The 20174-nt window shown below is 37.8% G+C and overlaps 1 protein-coding gene across 3 annotated transcripts in view; it reads right to left on the bottom strand.

Moving 5' to 3' along the window:
* Window positions 1–1329: 1329 nt before the first annotated feature.
* The window catches only part of LOC127572213 (transducin-like enhancer protein 4), a 111260-nt gene continuing 92415 nt past the window's right edge, over window positions 1330–20174 (bottom strand). For all 3 annotated transcript variants that reach the window (XM_052019154.1, XM_052019153.1, XM_052019152.1), the window contains exons 9-20: window positions 19349–19468; window positions 17683–17736; window positions 13625–13777; window positions 12908–13040; window positions 12409–12593; window positions 12090–12163; window positions 11084–11333; window positions 7419–7666; window positions 6981–7128; window positions 6314–6464; window positions 4339–4415; window positions 1330–3086 (exon numbers count right to left, since the gene is read on the bottom strand). In XM_052019154.1, the coding sequence (XP_051875114.1) occupies window positions 2979–3086; window positions 4339–4415; window positions 6314–6464; window positions 6981–7128; window positions 7419–7666; window positions 11084–11333; window positions 12090–12163; window positions 12409–12593; window positions 12908–13040; window positions 13625–13777; window positions 17683–17736; window positions 19349–19468 (1701 nt within the window). In that variant the 3' untranslated portion in view covers window positions 1330–2978. The remainder of the gene's footprint in view (window positions 3087–4338; window positions 4416–6313; window positions 6465–6980; window positions 7129–7418; window positions 7667–11083; window positions 11334–12089; window positions 12164–12408; window positions 12594–12907; window positions 13041–13624; window positions 13778–17682; window positions 17737–19348; window positions 19469–20174) is intronic.

The raw sequence follows: 20174 nt of genomic DNA on the forward strand, positions 1-20174 counted from the left end.
GAGTTGGAGTTAAAAGCCTAGCCATAATCTTATTAAATGAAGAGCAGCTGAATGAGCTACCCTTATTTCTTGTACTTAAACTGCCTATTGTAGAAGGGAATCAAATGGTATCTTACAGTTCATCTAATGTAATGGGAGGGATTCATTTAATTATTGGCTACAGGGTTAGTTGGTATTGGATTCACTAGAGAAATAGTAATTATCACTGAATCAGAGTAAATCTTTCTTTGAAAACCCTCAAATGAAAGAGTCCAGCATTGGTCCATTGGTCAAAGTGTGTGTGCGGTGGGGTGGGGAAAGAGGAGGGTGGAGAATCAAATGGAATGTTGGACACAGGGTGCACCTATTCTAACTCTGGGTTTGCATTGATGGTCAATTCAGTTGTTAGTCTCCACAATAATCTTGTTGATTATGGCTAATAACGCCAAATAATTATTGTCAAGCTGACTAATTCAAACAATTTAAAAAAACTAAAGAGGTCGCTGTCTACAACAGGAGCCTATTTAGGATTGCAGGTTAAGAAGTGAAGCAGCCATAGCTTGTAAGAGGACTTGTAAGAAACTGTACAGAGATTACCAGGGTGCAAATGTTAACAGGATGTTAGAGATAGTCCTTTTATTTTGCTACTTTACTAGGAAATGTGTTTGCCCCAAGTCAGCAAGAGCTTCCTGTCTTGAGGAACAAGTCGATTGCCCTTTTTGAGGATTACTACTTGGATTCATCTGTGAGACACTGGCCTGGGATTCAGTTATTTCTTCCACTTGGGCTTGCACTTCCACTTTGCTGGAGTTTGCTTTGGCAGATTTTGCACAATATTATTATGGGGTCGCTCCAGTGTTCATTTTATTCTCTTGCAATGACTGGTGGGTGAAAGTTTTTTGCAGCTCATGAAGAATTTTAAAATGAAAGTTGCCCCAAAAGGGGTCAGAAAATATTTCTTGAATTTGGAAAAATATCTACTTGGAAAAACAGCATATTTTCTGGACAGTTCATTGCAGAGAGATAATATTCACTGCTATTGACAATGGTGAAAATGTTTGCAGGACCAGCTGGACATCCATTGAGATTGTTTTGACTTTTCTGGGTGCAGTACATGAAGTGAAACGAATAATATCACACTGGGTCATATAAAAAAAACAGTTGTTAATCATGTAAGGAAGGAAAAATTGGGAGGTTTGTGAGTGGGGGATCCATTAACTCTGTACAACATGCAATGTTTATGATTCAACCCAAGTACTAAGGAGGTTCTGTATTACAAAAGGTAGATACGAGTCAGTTGGAATTAGTACATAAATCTCTGGCGCCGTCTGGACAGTTTATGACACCCCCTTGATTGTAACTCACTTTATTCTTCCATTATTGTGCAGGTACAGATAACACACTATATTAGTGTTGATGCATTAGATGTAAATTCAGTTGACTTTCATATCCAAAAATGACTCCCGTTATGAACATCAAATCCAAGCACAAAGCCTCCACCTATCACAATATACAATCTTCATTATACTTATTAGATAATGAGTTACAGTCAACTTTACTTTCTCCCTTTCCTCAACTCTACAATAATGTTAGACTTTTAAGTTAGCAAATAAAAATTATTTTTCATAAATCACCAGTTGACCTTCCATGACTTTGCTCTCAGTAAATGAAACAATGAAGTTAGAGAGAAAGGGAAAGAGAAAGAGAAAATTCCCATCAAATAATGGATAGAACTCTTCAGGTTCAGAGAGGGCTGAAAAGTCACAACTATGCAAGGATGTGAACATTTTCAGGAGCATTTAAAGGAGAAGTGATGGAAGGGCACAAAGAATCTGGGGCAAGATTAGGAAAGCAGAGCTGGTACCAGGGATGGAGTAAGGATATATTTTAAAAGCCTGCATGTTGATAGTGGGAGTGGAAAGGGCAATGAGGAACATGTAGAAGGCCAAAGAATAATTAAAGGATCCAAGTGATGAAATAAATGAACAGACAATACAGACCATCTTTAAACCAGGGAGAGCATGTGTGAGGGACTGATGCAACAAAGAATGGATAATTTTAGGAATTTTATTCAGAATAATTTCATTTTATTGTGTGTTCCATTACAAAATTAAATTTCAAGAATCTTTAATGGAGTGATCTGGGGAACCATCTTAACTGCTCAAGAATTTTTGTTTGAAAAGAATAGGAATTTGACTGGTCACTTTTGTGGTAATTGCTTTCCAGTGAATATGAAATAATTGCAGTTCAGTTATTTCTGAATGGTGGTTTTTCCATAATGCAAAACACCTGAGCAAATCAGCACGTTTCTCAGCTTGTGGATTTTCCCATTTTCTATGGGCACCTTCTGCCTTATTTTGTACAATACTTAGAAAATGATTTGAAGTGGTATTGTTTTATTTAAGTCTGTCTTCTGCCAAAGCAATACCAACAGCAAATCATTTAAGTAACTCACCAGTCTTGTATTTTTTTTGTCTTGGCATAATATCAACTAACTTCAGTTTGGGTAAATTCTAAGGATGTTACTCTGTAACTTGATACTCCTATTAAAAATCTCACTAATTCTGCATTAAAATGAAGAAATAATAAAACACACAATACTAATCAAGGTGGAAATGAACCAATGCCCTCCATCCGCATTTTCAAACAGAAACTGTGTTCAAACAGTTATCACCAAAGCTTTGAGAGAGCTTGTAGGAAATGAATCCATTTCAACAAAGATTATAAAAAGTCTTGGAAAAAACAAAAATAAATAGTTGAAACCTTCTGGTCCTTCATTCAAATAATGGCAAAAGAAGCTTGTCACTCTGCTCAGCGTAGTTGGATTTTGAGGCTTTTGTATATCAGACGGAAGTGTCCAGAAATTACGATCAAATACAGCACAGAGCTGAGAAACAATGACAAGAACGTTGAAGTCTTTGTTTTGCAAAGTCAGCCATAAAGAGCAAATCTAACAAAAGTGCTATAGTGAAAGGTATCTTTGTGTTCAGGCTCCATTCCTAATAAATAACTTCATAGACTGTAGCCTTCTTGTCTCCAGAGCCAGTGATAATGTATTTATCATCCACTGAGATGTCGCAGCTCAGCACCGATGAGGACTCCTTAGACTGTGAATTTTTTATATTTAAAAAAAAGCACAAATAAATGATAGGAAGAGAAAAAGAGTTTGTACATATAATCATGGAGCACTTAGCACCTATGAACATTTGAGAGAGAGCAAACAATGTAGGTTTGTATCAGTTTATAGGAATTAATAGCAGCTCACATTTAACTTAATGTAACTTGATCTAATGTTGGTGGAACTGATTTCAAATGGTGGCTCCTTTCAGTTAATGACACAATTCTATTGCTTCTACCCCAATATTTTTTTCCCCTTCCACAACTTCCTAAGGCAGCAGCATTCCTTTAGCAACATAAATCTTCCTTTTCCTTTGGCTCTAGGTAGTTTGTAGGTCTCTAGGTAGTCTGCTTGTCTCACCCATACAAACCAGTGCTGTAGGTCCTGCAGATAGACTTAAATCAAGAATCTAAACTTTAGAGCAAATCTTGTGTTTCTGATTTCTAGCTTGAGAAACACTGGATTCCACAGTGACAGATGCTCACAAGGGAATTTACAAGCTTTGCTTCTGCAAAATGTTCCACAACATAAACTATTTCACATACACCAGTGAAAACTTATATTTCTGGAATCATACAGACATGTCCAAGATAAAAATCCCAAGTTAAAGAGAATGTTTATTCTGATCCTGAAGGTAGTGTATTGGACTGCCTGGGGGGGGGGGGGGGGCCACACACAGCAAAGGCAGTAAGAGAGGGCTGAATACAAAGAAGGGAGCTTGGGCAGGAGAAGCCTATTTTTTCTGGTCTGTTAACTTACTGTTCATTACAAACGTGCTGGCTCCTTTACAGACTTGAGATCCAACCTGTATTATTTTTCACCATGTACTACATCCAAGCAATCCAATGCAGGATTACAAAGATGAGAAAATCTGCTCTACATTTGAGTAATTTCCATTCCCTTGATTTTTAAACAGAGGTTTAAAGTGAAATTGATCTACAGATAACTTTGGATTAAAATGCTCAAGACAAATTAATTCCTAAACTTTTTGTGACACTTGCACCAGGGTATTAGTTATCCCTATGTTATGTACAATTACTCTTTGATTGTACGCTTCACTGCTTTCTGTACCTTTCCACTCCCCCCAAAAAAACACCTTGCTACCATCTAGAACATTCATTGTGGCCAGTGGGGAGATGCAAGCAAAAAGATTTACAATGAAAAGCAATAGTTTATGAATTAGAAACTCTATCAAGTTTTATTACGGTTTAATGCAGTGAGAAAATATCAACAGTCCTTACCTGAAATATGCTTGCTCCGTAAGGTGTTCTCCAGGCATTCAGCAGATTATCCTTCCCAGTGCTTACAAACCACTTACCTAAAAATCAATGTGGAACACACGTTCAGCATTTTGTTTGGACAAATTGAACTTTATGGGAAGAAAAGTGAACATTAATAAAGAAAAATTAAGTCACATCTCTTGAAAATCCACATCTCTGGACTGAATGTTCTAAAAAAGCAACCTTTATTTCCTTTATCAATTGAACTTTTGACATTCACATTTTGAGAAGACATCGGATAATTATCCACACAGCTTCTCTGCTATATGTCTGTGTAGCTCAGTACAAATTAAATAACTGTACTTGAGTTTTTTTGAGAATTTAAACTTTATAGTACAGTAACAGGATCATTATAGAGTCTGGCACTTGAGTTCAACACCTTTGGAAATTTGTTACCTTAAAGGCCAACCTCTTTGCTATCAAAACTTATTATCAAAAGAGCATTTTTGTCTGTGGCTGGGCTCAAATTTAAATTATCCAGTAGTCTAAAAATAAAAACTAACCGATGGAAAAATAAAATTCATAAAACATAAAAGCACTCAGAAGCAGTAAGCGGTGACTGATTTCTTTCAGTAATGATCAGAACTTTTGTGGAGTTGGAAGTGAACAGGGAACAAAATGCATTTTGAAACTCCATAATTTTAAAATTAAATGAATTTTTGCAGTTTCCCTTGTTGCACAGTAGGATTATTCATGATCAAGATCAGAGATCTCTCCTAAGCTGGCAACCCAAGTTTGATCCTGAGCTTCGTAGCTGTGTCTATGTGGAGTTTGCATGTTCTCTTGGTGACTGTGTGGGTTTCCTATGGGTGTTCCTGTTTCCTCCCACATTCCCAAAGATAAACTGATAGATTAATTGAAGAATGTAAACAACCACTTATGTAGGTGGATAACAGGAGAATTGGACATGTGAAGGAGAAAAGGTTAAGGGGAAATAAGTGGGGAAAAAGGACTAATGGAAATGCTCTTAAAAACTAGAATAGATTCACTGGGCCAAATAGTCACCTCAAAAGGGGGGGGGGGGGGGCAGGGTGGGCAGAGTGGTGATAGGTAGATGCATGTAAGAGATAGTGACAGGCAGGTGTGGGGTAGGAGGGGAGAGCAAATCCACTGGGGGATGGGACAAAGGGAAGAAGAGAGGTTTAAAAAAAAGGCTGGGAAAGGGAAGAAGAGAGGAAGCATGGGGGGGGGGGGGGGGGTGGGGTTTACCTTAAGTGGGAGAATTCAATATTCATGCCGTTAGGCTACAGGGTTCTAAGATGGAAAATGAGGTGCTGTTCCTCCAGTTTGTGATTGGAATTCTCCTAGCAGTGGAGGAGGCAGAAGACTGTCATATCTTGACATCAATTATCAATTGGTTGACTTCATAAAGAAAATGACTGTGCTATGTTAAGATGGATAAAGACAGTCAAGGAAACCCAGTGGTGTCCTTTATTAAATTCTTAATGAATCGGGCAGATAGGGCAATGCTTTATTAGCAGAGCCTAGCTGCTATTTTAGGTGGGGCTAAGCAGTGAGGTGTTGTGAATTTTCTACCAGAAGCAAGAGGATCAAGGTGGGTTGAGTCCAAAAGAGGCACATCTGTTTACAATTATTGACTTTCCTTGTGAGGATGAGAGGTGCAGGAGTAGTTTGAATTTCCCTTAATCATCTTACTCTGACTGCCATTATGCATCTTGTTGCTGGTTGTTGGTCTCATAGGAAAACCTGACCAAAATAGGCTACTGAAGCCTAAGTGCAGAGGTCAGCAGTTCGTCAACTACTCCGAACCTTGACTTCACACCATTGTCCCACCAAGTTATCATTCAGCTAAATTTTAAAGGAAATCCTTGGTAAGAAAGCATCCTACCCCCTCCATCCCTAATTGAGAATAGTCAAACATGTAATCCTATCAGCTCAATTATTAACACGAGCAATATCAGAAAACAGAATTTACCACAATGAGCAAACTTAAGGGATAGCACACAGCTCTCATGGAGGTGCAATTGGTATTTGTCTGGTTTTGTCACATGAAGAACCTCTACATTGCTGTTTTCCATTCCAACTGCAAGCCACTCTCCAGTCGGACAGTATCCCAAAGAAAAGATCTAGAGCAGAAAGAAAATAAGTTGCAGAATCTGTCTCCTTTGAAACAAATCATTTCATAAGTGATGAATGAATGAAAAGCTGTGTGACTGTCTTACAGCAATACATGGTCAACATATAGAGTAAATATTCTGAAGTAAACCTGCCACGGAATCATAGAAAATCTGACTCATTAAGCTAATCTGAAAACATTTTAAGTTGTAGTTCAATTACATTTCAAAATATTATCCACACACACTATTAAAATGCACTGCAAACAACTTCCCTTTGACAAAAGGTACCTTAACACATTGAACTAAAAAGAAAGTTCAAAGCATATATTTGAATCATAGCAAAAAAAAAGTGGAACACATCAGAAAGCATCTTTGGATATAAAGCTACAAATGTCTCAAAATACTATAGCTGCTAAAAATCTGTAAAAGATCCCAATAGCTTGTTCATTTGGTATTCAGATATCGATTCAATCTTGATTATTTAACAAACTTTCATTTTTCAAATTGTTCCCTATGTATACATACCTGGGACGTGAAGTCATGCTGCTGCAGTTGCCTTCCTTCTCTGAGGTCCCAGGACCTTACAGTGTTGTCTAAACCTCCCGTCCAAAGTTTGGTGCCGTCATTTGAGATGTCAATACAGCTGGCTCCATCTGTGTGACCTTGGAATTGCCTGATTAACATTAAGGAAGCAAAGATTTGAATAACGTGTCTGCAAATACAGAATTGAGATACCAACCAAATCTGCCATGGAGTTGAATTTTTGATTTTCCAGACACAAGAGATAACGCTGCTTCCGAAAGAGGTATACAGACTCTTGCATGTTTAATTCAAAATGGGATAAAACTACAGTGTGCAGTTTTTAATATTGTTTTACAAGTCATGAATCTGTTTCTGACTTTTCAAACATACACTTCACAAAGCATTAGTTTTTAAGTTTAGTGGAAGATAACTCGCTCTTACCTGACCAATGTCTGGTTGTGCAGATCCCAGACAGCAATATTTCCATCACTACAGCAGGAGAAACAGACCTTGGAGTCAGGGCTGATAGCTAAAGCATAGCAGGCTGGAGCAGAAGATGTCAACTCTGCCTTTATACGTGGAGTTGGAGCTGCCAAATCCCATATGGATAACGTGCTGGCTTCGCCACCGACAATGAGAGTGCGTCCATCAGGAAGCAACTTGCACGATCGGATGTAATTGTCTCGGTTCTGTTGAGATAGAATCCATTAAGCAATTGCTGAAGTGAAAAGGACAAATAAAATGACCTCTAGTGTGCAAAACAAAACGTGATTTGATCAGTTTTAACTATTCAATTTAAGACCTTTATAATATACTGAGATTTTCTTTTGAAACAATTTTGCATTGGCCATGCAGGTTAATTTCAATCAAATATATGATTAGAATCATTGAGGTTATTCATAATGTGAAACAGGTTTTCTTCTTTACCAAATTTTTGACAAATTAAATATTCTTCACAATAACTTCACTTAGACAACTAGAGCCCATAAATAATATTGTTGCCACTATAGTACTGAGAACTGCAATAACTTAATAAATACTGATCAGCTAATATCCACAAGTGCGCTACCAATCTTTGTGGAGTGATGTGAATGAATTAACCATGGGTTTTGGGTATTCAATTTCTTTAATTTCCAGTCTTCAACTTGCTCTGAAGTATTTACTTAATATTGAACTACATAGTTTAATAATCTTCTGGATAAGTATGCCTGCATCAAATTTGAGACATAGAAGCTAACTTTTTTTTTGAAATTTCTTTAACTCCCAATTGCCTCACTTATAGTGCTAAGTCTGGACCTACTGCTTGCTTACACAAAGCAATACACAAGACTAAATGATGAGGATATTGAAGTGCACCACATGGCTCTAAATCAACAAAAAATAATGCTTATAGAAGTTTTAAAAAAATACCAGGTACTCATAATAAAGCATCTTAGACAGCAAGAGAGGTGACAGAGAAACGGGAAACCTAAAAAATCTTTGAACAGAAATTGTGCAAAATGAGAATATTTGGACTGGAAAACAGTATGCTATTTAGCAATTACACTTTTGCTTAGCTTCTAAATAACTTGTGATGAGATAAATACCACTATTTGAAAAATATTATTTTAAAAGTTTGAAGTTAAGATGTTAACAAGTATTGAAATTATTTTCAAAAGGTACAACTAAAAAAATAAGCACTTCAATTGTGGCAAGATTTACCAGTATAACAATGAATCATATGCATCTAAAAGCACTGCACATGGGCACCAAGTACACAACTTTATGGTTTGGCAAGAACACATTTTGACTAGTGGCATAAAAGAGGAATGAATGAAAAAAACCACGACTGCCACTCTGTAACCCACTGTCAAACTAGGCAAAGGCCACAATGACAAAGAGCTTTGAACTATCGAGTACGAGGGCACAGACTTGAACCCAAATCAGCTCAGCTTCTTGTCTGAGCACCTGCTAAACTGCCAGGTAGCCAGCTACAGAAGTACATTAACAGACTGTTTGGAATGTAGCCTGTCAAAAGCAGAAATAATTAGGTCAGTTGGGGACGGATTACAAGGAAGTAAAAATATTTGCATTTATTTGGCCCTTTTTCCATAAAGAGTTAAAGCACTTCACAGACAAGTAAGTACTTTGAAATACAATCACGTGTATTGTAACATGAAGCAATAGAATAACCAATTTGCTCATCAGGTCTTTCAAACAGTTACGAAATCAATGACCAGATAAGTCATTTTTTTTTGTTCATATTTGTTTATTTATAAATGGGGGGAGGGTTGTGGGGGACAGGACACTAGGGAAATTAACTTGCTCTTCAAAAATTGTCATGGGACCTTTCCAATTCACATAAATGAGCAAACAGGGATACCGTGGTTAAACATCTCATCTGGAAAAAAAAACTTCTAATATCACTGAATTCCCAGAGTACTGCACTGAAATGTCAATCTAGATTATGTGCTTAAATCCCTGGAGTAGAGTCAATCCCAAAACCTTTCATCTCAGAACTAAGTAAAATTTGAAAATTTGCCAAGTTGACCTTTCCTCTGTTTACACATCTTGCATATAATTGTTTTATATATATTAAAAAAAAATCACACATTTGTAGAATGCATTATATTGGTCAGTTATCAATTTCCAAGAAATACATGCTGCATTAGTTTAATTGATAACAGTTGTCCCAGGCAGATCAGTTATGATAGGATTCATGGCCAATGAGGCAGTCTCGAGAAATTTAAGAAACTGCTTTCAGATTAATTTGAGTGCATTATGATGCTTTAAAGTGTGTGCAAGTTGACATTGTCGGATTAAAGATAAAAAATACAGATGCTCTCTAATAGGCAGAGGGCTATTCCATGTAGGTTCCATTAATGTCCACAACAGATGCCAAGTTCTGGACAAGTAATTTGTTGCAGCAACTGATTGAAAATCAAGTTTGAGTGCATCTGGGACTGTTCATGTAAATCATAGTACTAAAGCTGCAAAATCACATCACATGAAGAAATCTCTGGAAATTGTCAGGGATGTTCTGTCACAATAGATCATTTGCCCTGTGCATGGTGAATCCCAAGATGGATTTACAGAAATATAATCAAGTTTATTTTGGGAGATAATGCTATATATCATCAACAGTGAATCAGAGTCAGAGAATTTCACAACCATGTTTGTCTCCATTATCAAAATGTGTATCATAACATTTATCCTCATCCTATCTTTTCAAAATTCAAATTTTGCTAATAATTGTAAACCAAAATTTACATTATATTCTTGTATTTTACATAAAGTTCATATTAATCTGTATATTATCCCTTATGATCTTTAACAATATAAGCAGAAGCATTTTAGTGTAACAGACAATCTGAATATTACTTTTTTCTGATTACTAGATACTAGAAACCGTCCACGGTTAATGAATGGGTTCCACTTTTCACAGACATCTATGTCAATTTTGTCCACAAGTCAGAAAATACACACAAAAAAAAATCACTCAATGTGGTAACCCCATCTCCACAGTATTATAATGAATGGCATCAAAAGCACACAAGACTGATAAAGAAAAAATTACTAAAAGTGGAGAGAGAGGAAACTAGTAGGAACGAACACATGCACATAGATTGGACTTTTGATTTTAATAATACTATGGGAATTGTATGTTGGGGGTCCCTAAATTGGGAGTTCTAAACTCCGGGATGGCCTGTGCAACATTAACATTTTAAACTTAAGTCCACCCAAAACAGTAAAACTTCAATAATCGAGAACTCTTGGGACTTTGCTGCTGGATTAGCAGATTTTCCAGACTATTGTATGTTGTTCCTATTAATACTCCAACCCACTTTTGATTTTTTTTTCCCCCCAAGAAGTTACACAGCAGTATTTTTTTAGTGAACCAGGTGAGTTTATAAGGAGCACAGGGATATGGGTCCCTGGCTGAGTTTAAGAGCAGGGGGAAAGTATCACCGGGTAAACCAGAGAGCAAACCATTGGGATTTCTGAATAATCATATAGGAGATTATTGGAATTTTACTATGTTATGCAAAAGGAAGAAAGATACATCTGTCTGCATTTTCCAATTACTCCTCTACCCTAACATGTTATCCTCCCACCACTCCCCTTACCAGGCAATCCAACTGGGAGACTGGGCTCTTGTTCCCAGGGTGACTAATATCCCAGACCTTCACACATCCCTTTCCACCAGTGTACACGTGTCTCGTAGGATTGCTGATGGTCACTGCACACACAACTTCACCATGGCTCAGAGAATTCATTTGCCGTGCATGTCTTGGAATTCCTGGTCCAATCAGAGCATCAGGAGGGAAAGGCACAGGTTGCATCTGTCCATCAGCGCTTACATGAAATGAATAAGCGCTGTTAAGAATGAAATTACAGATTAGCAAATCACTGTATCCATCAGCATATCTTCAACTTGCATTTCATTACAACATTTCACACAAAGCTAACCTTCTTTAGTATATCCAGAATGCTAAAGTCAGAAATTGAAATGTGTGTGGTTTCTCATTTGTCTTGGTCACTGATTTGTCTAATAGGTGTTCAAGAAATCTATGTGCATCAGTACAGTTTCCAGTTGCCTAGCTGAGTCACTTTAGGAATACGTTTTACATGCCCAAGTCCAGAGAGCAAAGGTTAAGGTCAGCAGAGCTAAAGCTGAAAGACCAAGTGTGAAGGTACACTGTAGGAATTTAACCAGCACACACCTAATGCTGTCAATGCTAAATGGGGAAAAAACCTGATTATCCGCCATTTCCCATTGCTACCACCAACTTCCATTGATAGGCATAAATCGCCATTGTGCATTAGTGTGCCAAGCTACATAGGTCAGTTGTAACTAGTGCTCTATGTGGACTATGTTACTATTTAGCTCCGATACTGGCATTTCACTTCGAAACTGCCACAATCTCATTGATACCCCTCTTATCTACTCCGAAAATAATCATTAGCAGGTCAATGGTAGCCGAGGATGGCAGGTTTCCATTCTCTGGTGGGCATCTGGTACCTAGAGCAATTCACTAGCAACAGGTTGAGTGGAACAATTCTATTGAATGTCATATTTGAGGCATCTTTCTTTTGCATTTAAGATGAGCAATATGATTATTATAGACTTACGGTTTTCCTCCAGGAATGCCACTTAGGTTTGGTGGAATGCCAGGTACACGTATGTGATGTGGATCAAATCCAACCTAATTTTTGACAAAATTACATCATAGTCAAGTTGCCACCACTTTCATGAGGACAAACAATAAACCTGGCTTTCTTTTTAGTTTAAATACAAGTACCTTGCATGCATTCATTCAAAAAGCTTTAGTTGTTAACAATTTCTACTATAACAGCATTGGTCAAAATCATTAAAATAAGCAGTCTTCTTATTGGCAAAAAGAAAATAGTTTGGTCAAATTAGGATTAAAAGTCTACTTAATTCACTCACCACTGGAGATCGACTGTAGGCAGCTGCCGCCGCTGCAGCAGCTGCTGCCGCACTCATCTGAGGGGAGATATTATGTAAACCTGCATATGTCCCTGGACTCGTTAGGTCTCCATTCATACCAGCATGGGGCACTATTCCAAAAGGAGCAGGATAAGGGCATGGAACTGCCATAGGAGTCCTCAAGCCTGTAAATTACCAAATACTGAAATCAGTGAATGCAAGCTCAAAGTATGTATAAACACTAATGTTCTCAGCTGAACATTATCATAGAAATCTGTGAAATTAGGGGGGAAAAGGATGTATGCCATGCTATGATCTGCAATATGCTTCCTATAAAGGAGGATTTCCAAGTATAAATTATATTATAATTGTTTTTGCAACTCTAAATCTCTGCAAAGGTAGTTGATTCTGCACCATTAAAACACGAGTCTATGACAATAATAAATGTAACCTTATTTTACAACACAAAGTCAGTTGTTTAAAATAAGCCATCTGCTACCTATCGGATCGATTCCTGGTGGTTTGCCAGAGATAGGCCTCAGTCCTGGAGTGGAATTACTTCCTGGAGTTGAAGCATCTGATCGTGGAGTTGGAGTGTTGGACTTTGGCACAGGAGTAGTTGATTTTTCATTCTGTACATAACCAATAAGTTGCTTTGTCAGTACTGTAACTACAAAATTGTACGTCATTCATTCACCAGATATTATTTTTAATAACAGTGAATATTACCAATAACTTAGTAATACCTACAAGGTAATTTGCCAGGGATCAATACAAAATTACTTGATAACTAAAAAAGATCCAATTTTATTTTTTAAAGAGCTCAAGATCTTTGCAATCTGAGTGAATTACAGGTTTCCATGTTACAATTTTTTTGAAATAGTTGGGGTTCTCTGATCAAGGGTCTGCAACAGAAGCAATAGCTTCTTTCCACAGGTACTGATCGAATTACCATGTACTTTCAGCAATTTCTCTTTGATTCAGATTTGTACTTCTGCTATTGTACAAAGATTATATATTTGACTTGCTACTAAAATTCACTACTTTTGCAGAAAAATATGATTGGCAAGTTTTATCCTATCTTGAGGTTGTCCTGATCTAACCAGCAAAATGACTTGAGTGAAAAGCACATTTTTACTAAATTAGAATGCATCTCTATTGGCACCACTAAGCTGCAAATGAAGGATTTAGGGAGAAGTATACACAAAATACTCACAAGACTCATTTCTTTGGACTTTGTAGAAGGAGTACTACTAGAAGAAGCAATGGAAGCTGGGCTTATAGGTGCATCCTTTTTTAAGAGGCGAGATTTATCTAAACCATTTTCCCGTGGTGAGTGAGGTGGACTACCTCTTGGTGAAGTGGGGTCCTAAACAAGGAACATACAATTCTGAGTGGACATGTTTCAAAACTAAAAGAAAAGGCCAGAGCTATACTTGTAGGAAGAATATACAAGACGTCCGCATCACGTTGCACGAATTAGAGGCAAGTTAATTCTCAATAGGTATGCAATGATCATGCCAAATTCATTAAACCTCATGTAAATGTTGTCAAGCAATATAGAACTGGCCACTACGTAATATTGCTATTGTCCATGAAGGCTCAAGCCTGATAACAGCAACAATGATGAAGCAAGTTTGGTTTATCCTGCTAACGAACTTCAAGTAGTAAATATGCCAAACCATAATCACAGCTGAGGGATCCACAGAGAACCACCAGGGGTTCCACAGAACCACCAGTAATATCCTCTTGTTTTGATTTACCTGTGACATGTGTCTGCCCGTGTCAATGAGGTGGTGAATAGTGAAGAGTATGCAACCATAATTAGAAACCATTGGTATAAGCAAGAACCAATCTTCAAACTACTATTGAAGTTTTAACAAGCAGTGATCAGTTCTGAAATCACAAGGTGCAGCTTTGTAGACCATCCTCTATTAAAACAGCAGTTGATATATAACACACTGGACAGCCACTTGACCCAAGTGATTTGGAAACTGATCACTGTACTTATACAAGATGATTGGTTCCTCAGTGTACATATATAGATATACTTGTTCAATATTGGGACAAAACAAATGTGATGTGATCACAAAATGGGCTACCATGAGACAGCTGAGATAAAGGGCTATGTTAAATGGATTCCAGACAACCCCTTGAGAGATGCATTGGAATTCCAAGCTATAACCAATGAATGAGAGCAGGATAAGGAAGAATGTTCCAGGCATTAAAGGTTTTGGCACCATTGAAGAAATATAAATGTCCTCCATCTCATATTGCATATAGGAGTATGGGGAGATTCCAGCTGACTACCTTGCCACCTAGGGTTTCCAGAAATGGTTATTTGATGGGCTAATAATTACCTGTCATATATTATCATTGTATTTAAGTAGTACAGGACTCAATATTTTTGAGTTGCAGAGAGATTTTTCCACCTAATCTGCCCATGTCTGCTTGTAATGTAATAAAAGCCTGTTACATCTTTGGTTCCAGAATGAGTGGCTCTTCAATACAACAATTAAAGATGAGCTGCAGATTAGAGAGCGGCACTTCAAATTCCCACTTTGCCACTAGACTTGGCACCCCCTGGCTCCTCAGCTTTACACTACAGTCAGCTGACACAAGTGCATCCCCATTCTTACTAATCGGATCAAGTAATCTTGATTAAAAAGTTAAGTTTGGTTATATGGTTTGTTAGCAGACTATGTTAATTAATTTCTAGTGGTTTAAGCTATTTTAAGTAAATTTGTTATTTAAATCTATTTGAACTGTTTTTAAATGTTTCTGATTATTAGAGAGATTTAAAATATATCAAAAAGGCCTTTGATATAGGTGAAGTGTCAAAGGCCCATCAGGCATCCTGAGGAGGAGGGGGCTCAGGATTGCCACTTGTAGCCTATGCCACTTCACAGGACTGGCACAACAGCAGGATCAAGGACAGCTGAAACCAGAGAGCTGAAAATGCTAAGCACATCTATGAGAAAAGCTGTAGGAGGGCAGGTGATGTGGGATGGACGTAAGATTTTACACTCGGAAGATATTCCACTTGATCTCCACTGATCATTCATGTTGGAGGATCTGATTCAGAGGGGCATAGTTAGGGTGAATAGTGAGAAACTTTTCACTTTAGCAAAGGTCTCTTTGCTGGGGGGGAGGGGGCATAGGTTTGGGGGAATGGGGAGGAGAGTTAAGGGTATTTGAAGAATTTTTTTTATCCAGAGGACGGCTGAAATTTGGAACATTCTGCCTGAGGGGGTAGTGGAGGCAGGTCCTCTCAAATGATTTTAGTAGTATTTAGACAAGCAATTGAAATGCTAGGGCAATGAAGGAATGGGATGAGTGTTAGAAAACTGCATCAGTACAGAGAGGTACTCAATGGCTGACACAGACAGAGTCTGCTGAATGGCCTGTTTCTCTGTTGCATAAAAATCTTTGTTTGGCGAGGTACGACTCCAGTCATTCAACAGTTAATCCTCTGTTTCCACTGATCATTCTTTATTCCACACTGTCAAAGGGACATTTCTTTTCCCCTCACCTCTGGAATTCAGTTTTTTAGGCCCTGTTTAGGCCAAAGCTATAATAGGGGCAGGAGCTGAATAGTCTTAGCAAAATCCAGACTTCGTATTGATGAGCTGGTCACTGTGGATTTAGTGCTGCTTGATGGAACATGTCATTGACAATGCTACCTGTTTACTGTTGATTTAAGGTTGACAAATGGAGCTACAATTGACTGGATTGGATTTGTCCTGCGTTTTCATGGATGAGATGTACCTGGGCTGTTTATTTTGTATTGTTGGATCCACATCAATATTGCAAACTTACTGTAACAGTTTGACTGGAGACATTGCTAGTCCTGGAGTGCAAACATTGATGTATTCCATATACTCATCCATTTCCAGTCATCATGTGGAGTGAATCTAATTGGCTGAAGAATGGTTTCTCTAATGGCCAGTCCACAGCAGAAAGCCACGATGGATTGTCCATTTGGTACTTCTGGCTGGAAATGGTTGAAAATCCTTCAGTATTTTTCCTTGGCTCTTTTGCACTGGTCTCCACCATCATTGAGGTGAAGACTATATTAGAGCTTCCTCCTCTTTAATTATCCATCACCATATACAATTGGGTATGATAGGACTGGAAAACTTTGGTATGATCTATTAGTCATGGGATTATTTAGCTGTGTAATGTGTACTGCGTTTGAGATTTAGTTTGCCCATATCCCTGTGTTGCAGTTCTGCCAAGTTAGAATCTCATTCATATAGCTGAGTATATAGCAGCTTTAAAATTGTGCATCATCCCCAGTGTTCACAAAAGAAAACTAAACCACACAAGGCACAATCAAAAGCTTAGTCACAGCAGGAGAAAAAAAGAGAGGTGGAGAGGTTTAAAGGTAAAAATGCTAGAGCTTATAACCTTGGCAACTGAAAGCACAGTCACCAATCACTGGCCAATTGAAATAGGGGATGGAAAAGAGCAGACATTTTGCCTGGTTGCAGAGTGACAGAGATTGCAGCAATGGAGAAGGGCAACACCATGAAGTGGTTTGAAAACAAGGATGAGAATTTTCAAAATTTAGCCAATGCCACACAGGAGCGAACACAGTCAGCGAGCACAGAGTGATGGGTCATTGAGACTCGGTGCCAGTTCGGGTACAGGTAACAGAGCTTTAGCCTGCGCAGAGTTGATAATCCAGACAGCCAATCAGGAAAGCATCATAATTGACCTCTAGAGTGAACAGCAAGAGGTTAAGCATACAAGCTGATGAAATGTAGTTATTAATAAACTAGGTAGGTCAATGATTAAGAATATGAAAAAAAGCTAATTTCACACTCTTCACAAATTATGATTAATCTCCCTCAATAAATTCTGTCCTACTCATATCTTCTGGACCAAAATATTGCAGATGCTGGAAATCTGAAATAAAAACTAAATGCTCAGTAAATCGGGCAGCATCTGAAGAGGGAGAGATTCTGTTTCTCCCTATGGATGATGGCTTACTTGCATTTCCAGCATTTGTTTTTTTCTTTAAAATTTGCTTGAACAGTTTAGATGGTCATACCTTCAGTTATTGTTAAAGACTTCTTTGAGTCAAGTTCAATTTTCACAAATGTTCAGTTAATTAAATTAGATTTTGGGAGATTAAGCTGAAGCTTGTAAATCTTAAATGGAAGTTCAATAAACAAAGAAAATCTGCAGTACTATATTAATGCATCAAAGTCTGTGTTACATGCCAACCCTGATTAAATCATTGAACTCAATATTCCCAAATCTACCTACCTCATTGGAAACATCAACCACCAAGTTGTCATCACTCTTCTCTCCGTCACTATCCTAGAAGATGTATAGAAAAAGTAATTCATTTTATGTTTTAATGGGAGTAATATACTCATTTTAACTGAATTCAGAAAATTCCTCAAAATAGTAGAGGCAGTATTGTCAATCCATGCACTGGTAAGAGTTCGTGATACAATATTTTAAGCGATGCTGGAATTCACAACAGCCAAAATGTTAAATACAAAAGCTAGATGAGGGAAAAACTAGAGACCCAAAGCAGACATTACAATAATATGTCACTGCATTACCATCTTTTAGATGTGAGGCATCCTGGATCAAATTAGCTCAACCCAGTCCTAAGTTGGCATGGTAACAGAATACAAATATCGTAAAATGGGGGGGGGGGGGGGGAGAAGGAAAAAAAAATCACACTAGCTACAACGTGATAGGCTCCTTTCAGCATTGGTTGAAATAAGTTCCATTGTTCAAGGAGCTTCATTCTTTATCCAAGGATTGTCAAATCTGAGTAACTGACATTAAATGCCCAAGAAAGTAATACATTTCTACACCAAGTACAGCCATGTTCTTTGTTTTGCTTTGTCACAACCACCTTCTCCTTGCCACTAGGCTAGGACCAAAGCAACAAGTTAAAAGAAAAACACATACAAAACAAAGCATGCATCTGAAAGCTTAGAACTACAGATCTAATTCCTTGGAAGACTGTAATGGTGGCAGAGAAGGAAGTAACACAGTCACGAAACATACTTGTATATTCCAAATTAATGTTGAAAGTGATGCCTATTTCCACAATAAAAGGGCAAATTTTCAGTTGACCAGGAACATGGTTGTCTGTCTTTGGACCATGTTTCTTCCAGTGGGGCACTGGGTGCTGTGTTTAGCCAGGAGCCCAGCTCCCACCATGTTAGCCTAGTGGAGTGCAGCACAATGATGACTTAGCATGAGAAGCCTGCTGCACTCATGTAGCGGTTTTGACAGCCAGTGAGAATTCAATCAAAACTGTCACTGTTATAAAAAGGGTTTTTTTTAAACTTAAAAAACTAAAAGACTAAACAATACTCTTAAAACAATTAAGCTTTTAACTAAATTAATTGAATTGGAAAAACTTGCATTCTCCTGGCAACTGAATTCTCCTTTTCATTTGGCTGGGTCTCCTGTACTCGTGCCAGGTCTAACCTTTTGCAAGCTCAGCGATCAGATTTCCTAGCCTGAGAGCTGGGACGTCTGGAGAGGTTTGTGTGCCCCATTGAATGGTGGAGTACAGAGGCAGCCAGCAGTACAGCTGGCAGGGCAGAAGATGCTGCCACTGGCTTGTCGGTGCCAGCACTGGATGGCAAGGCCTCCACTGAGAAACAAAGGAAAGTCCTGGCATAAAAGCTGGCCATGGGAGTGGAAGATCAGCTCTATTATGTTAACACACCTCATTGTCAAATTGATTTTATTTACTGCTAGACTGTATACTAACAACCCAGTTGCTAAAACCAAAGCCCCCACTTCTTCCAAAACTAAAGCCAATGCTCTTAAAAGCATTTTAAAGGTAGAATTCATAAAGATGCACATGAAAGGGAAGAAGAAGAAATTACAGAATAAATTTGTTTAACTACAAATTAAAACAAAAATGACTTTTCCATCATTTCAAATCATTACTCACATAACGCTTTGCTAACTCCTTATCATCTGTTTTCTGCTTCTTACTATCTGAGGAGTAGTCATTTGAACCTCTGTGCTTCTCAGCAGCTCTGAAACTGGCTGATGGAGACACTGAGGAACTCTGAAAAGACAAGCATTCAGATCACTGCTTATTGATTGAAGTTTTAATATTTTTTTCAATAAATTAATCATTCATAGCAATAAAAGCCAAAAGGTCTTGATGGAAACAAAATGCTTCATTACCTTTTACCATTTTTATCAAACTGTACTACAAGTACATTTACTCACTTTTGCCTTGCAATATCCTTTCGAGTAAGTACTTAGATTAAACACATCAACAGCCGCATATTTGGTATTAAATTTGTATAATATGCCACTCTGCATCCTAGTGTTTAGTGGGATAGTAAAACTGAGCAAAAACTTCATACTATAGCTTTTCATGTCTCTCCAAAACACATCACAAAAAACTGCTATTTGTATTGCTGGTCTGCATGAAAAACTATAATCTCACAATGCACGATAATACTTTTATATTTGAGAGCATACTGATGCATTGTGTTGCATATTATCCCCCATAATGTCATCCAAAGCTTTTTGTGCGATTCCTTTTTTCTGTCAAGTCCTTCTCATCTAATACTGCTTTTGTCACTGATCTGCATTAACTCCTATTCTCCTAATATCTCTAGTAAGTTCTCATACTTGGTTACATTCCTCCAAGCCTTTCCCCACCTTTGTCTGCAACTTCCATCAATCCTACCACCCTTTCAAAACTCCTTTGCTTTGATTTTTGGCCTATTGTGCATCAATCCCACACTGTAGTCAGGTCA

The sequence above is a fragment of the Pristis pectinata genome, chromosome 7 (assembly GCF_009764475.1).
Source record: "Pristis pectinata isolate sPriPec2 chromosome 7, sPriPec2.1.pri, whole genome shotgun sequence".
NCBI classification, from domain to species: Eukaryota; Metazoa; Chordata; class Chondrichthyes; order Rhinopristiformes; family Pristidae; genus Pristis; species Pristis pectinata.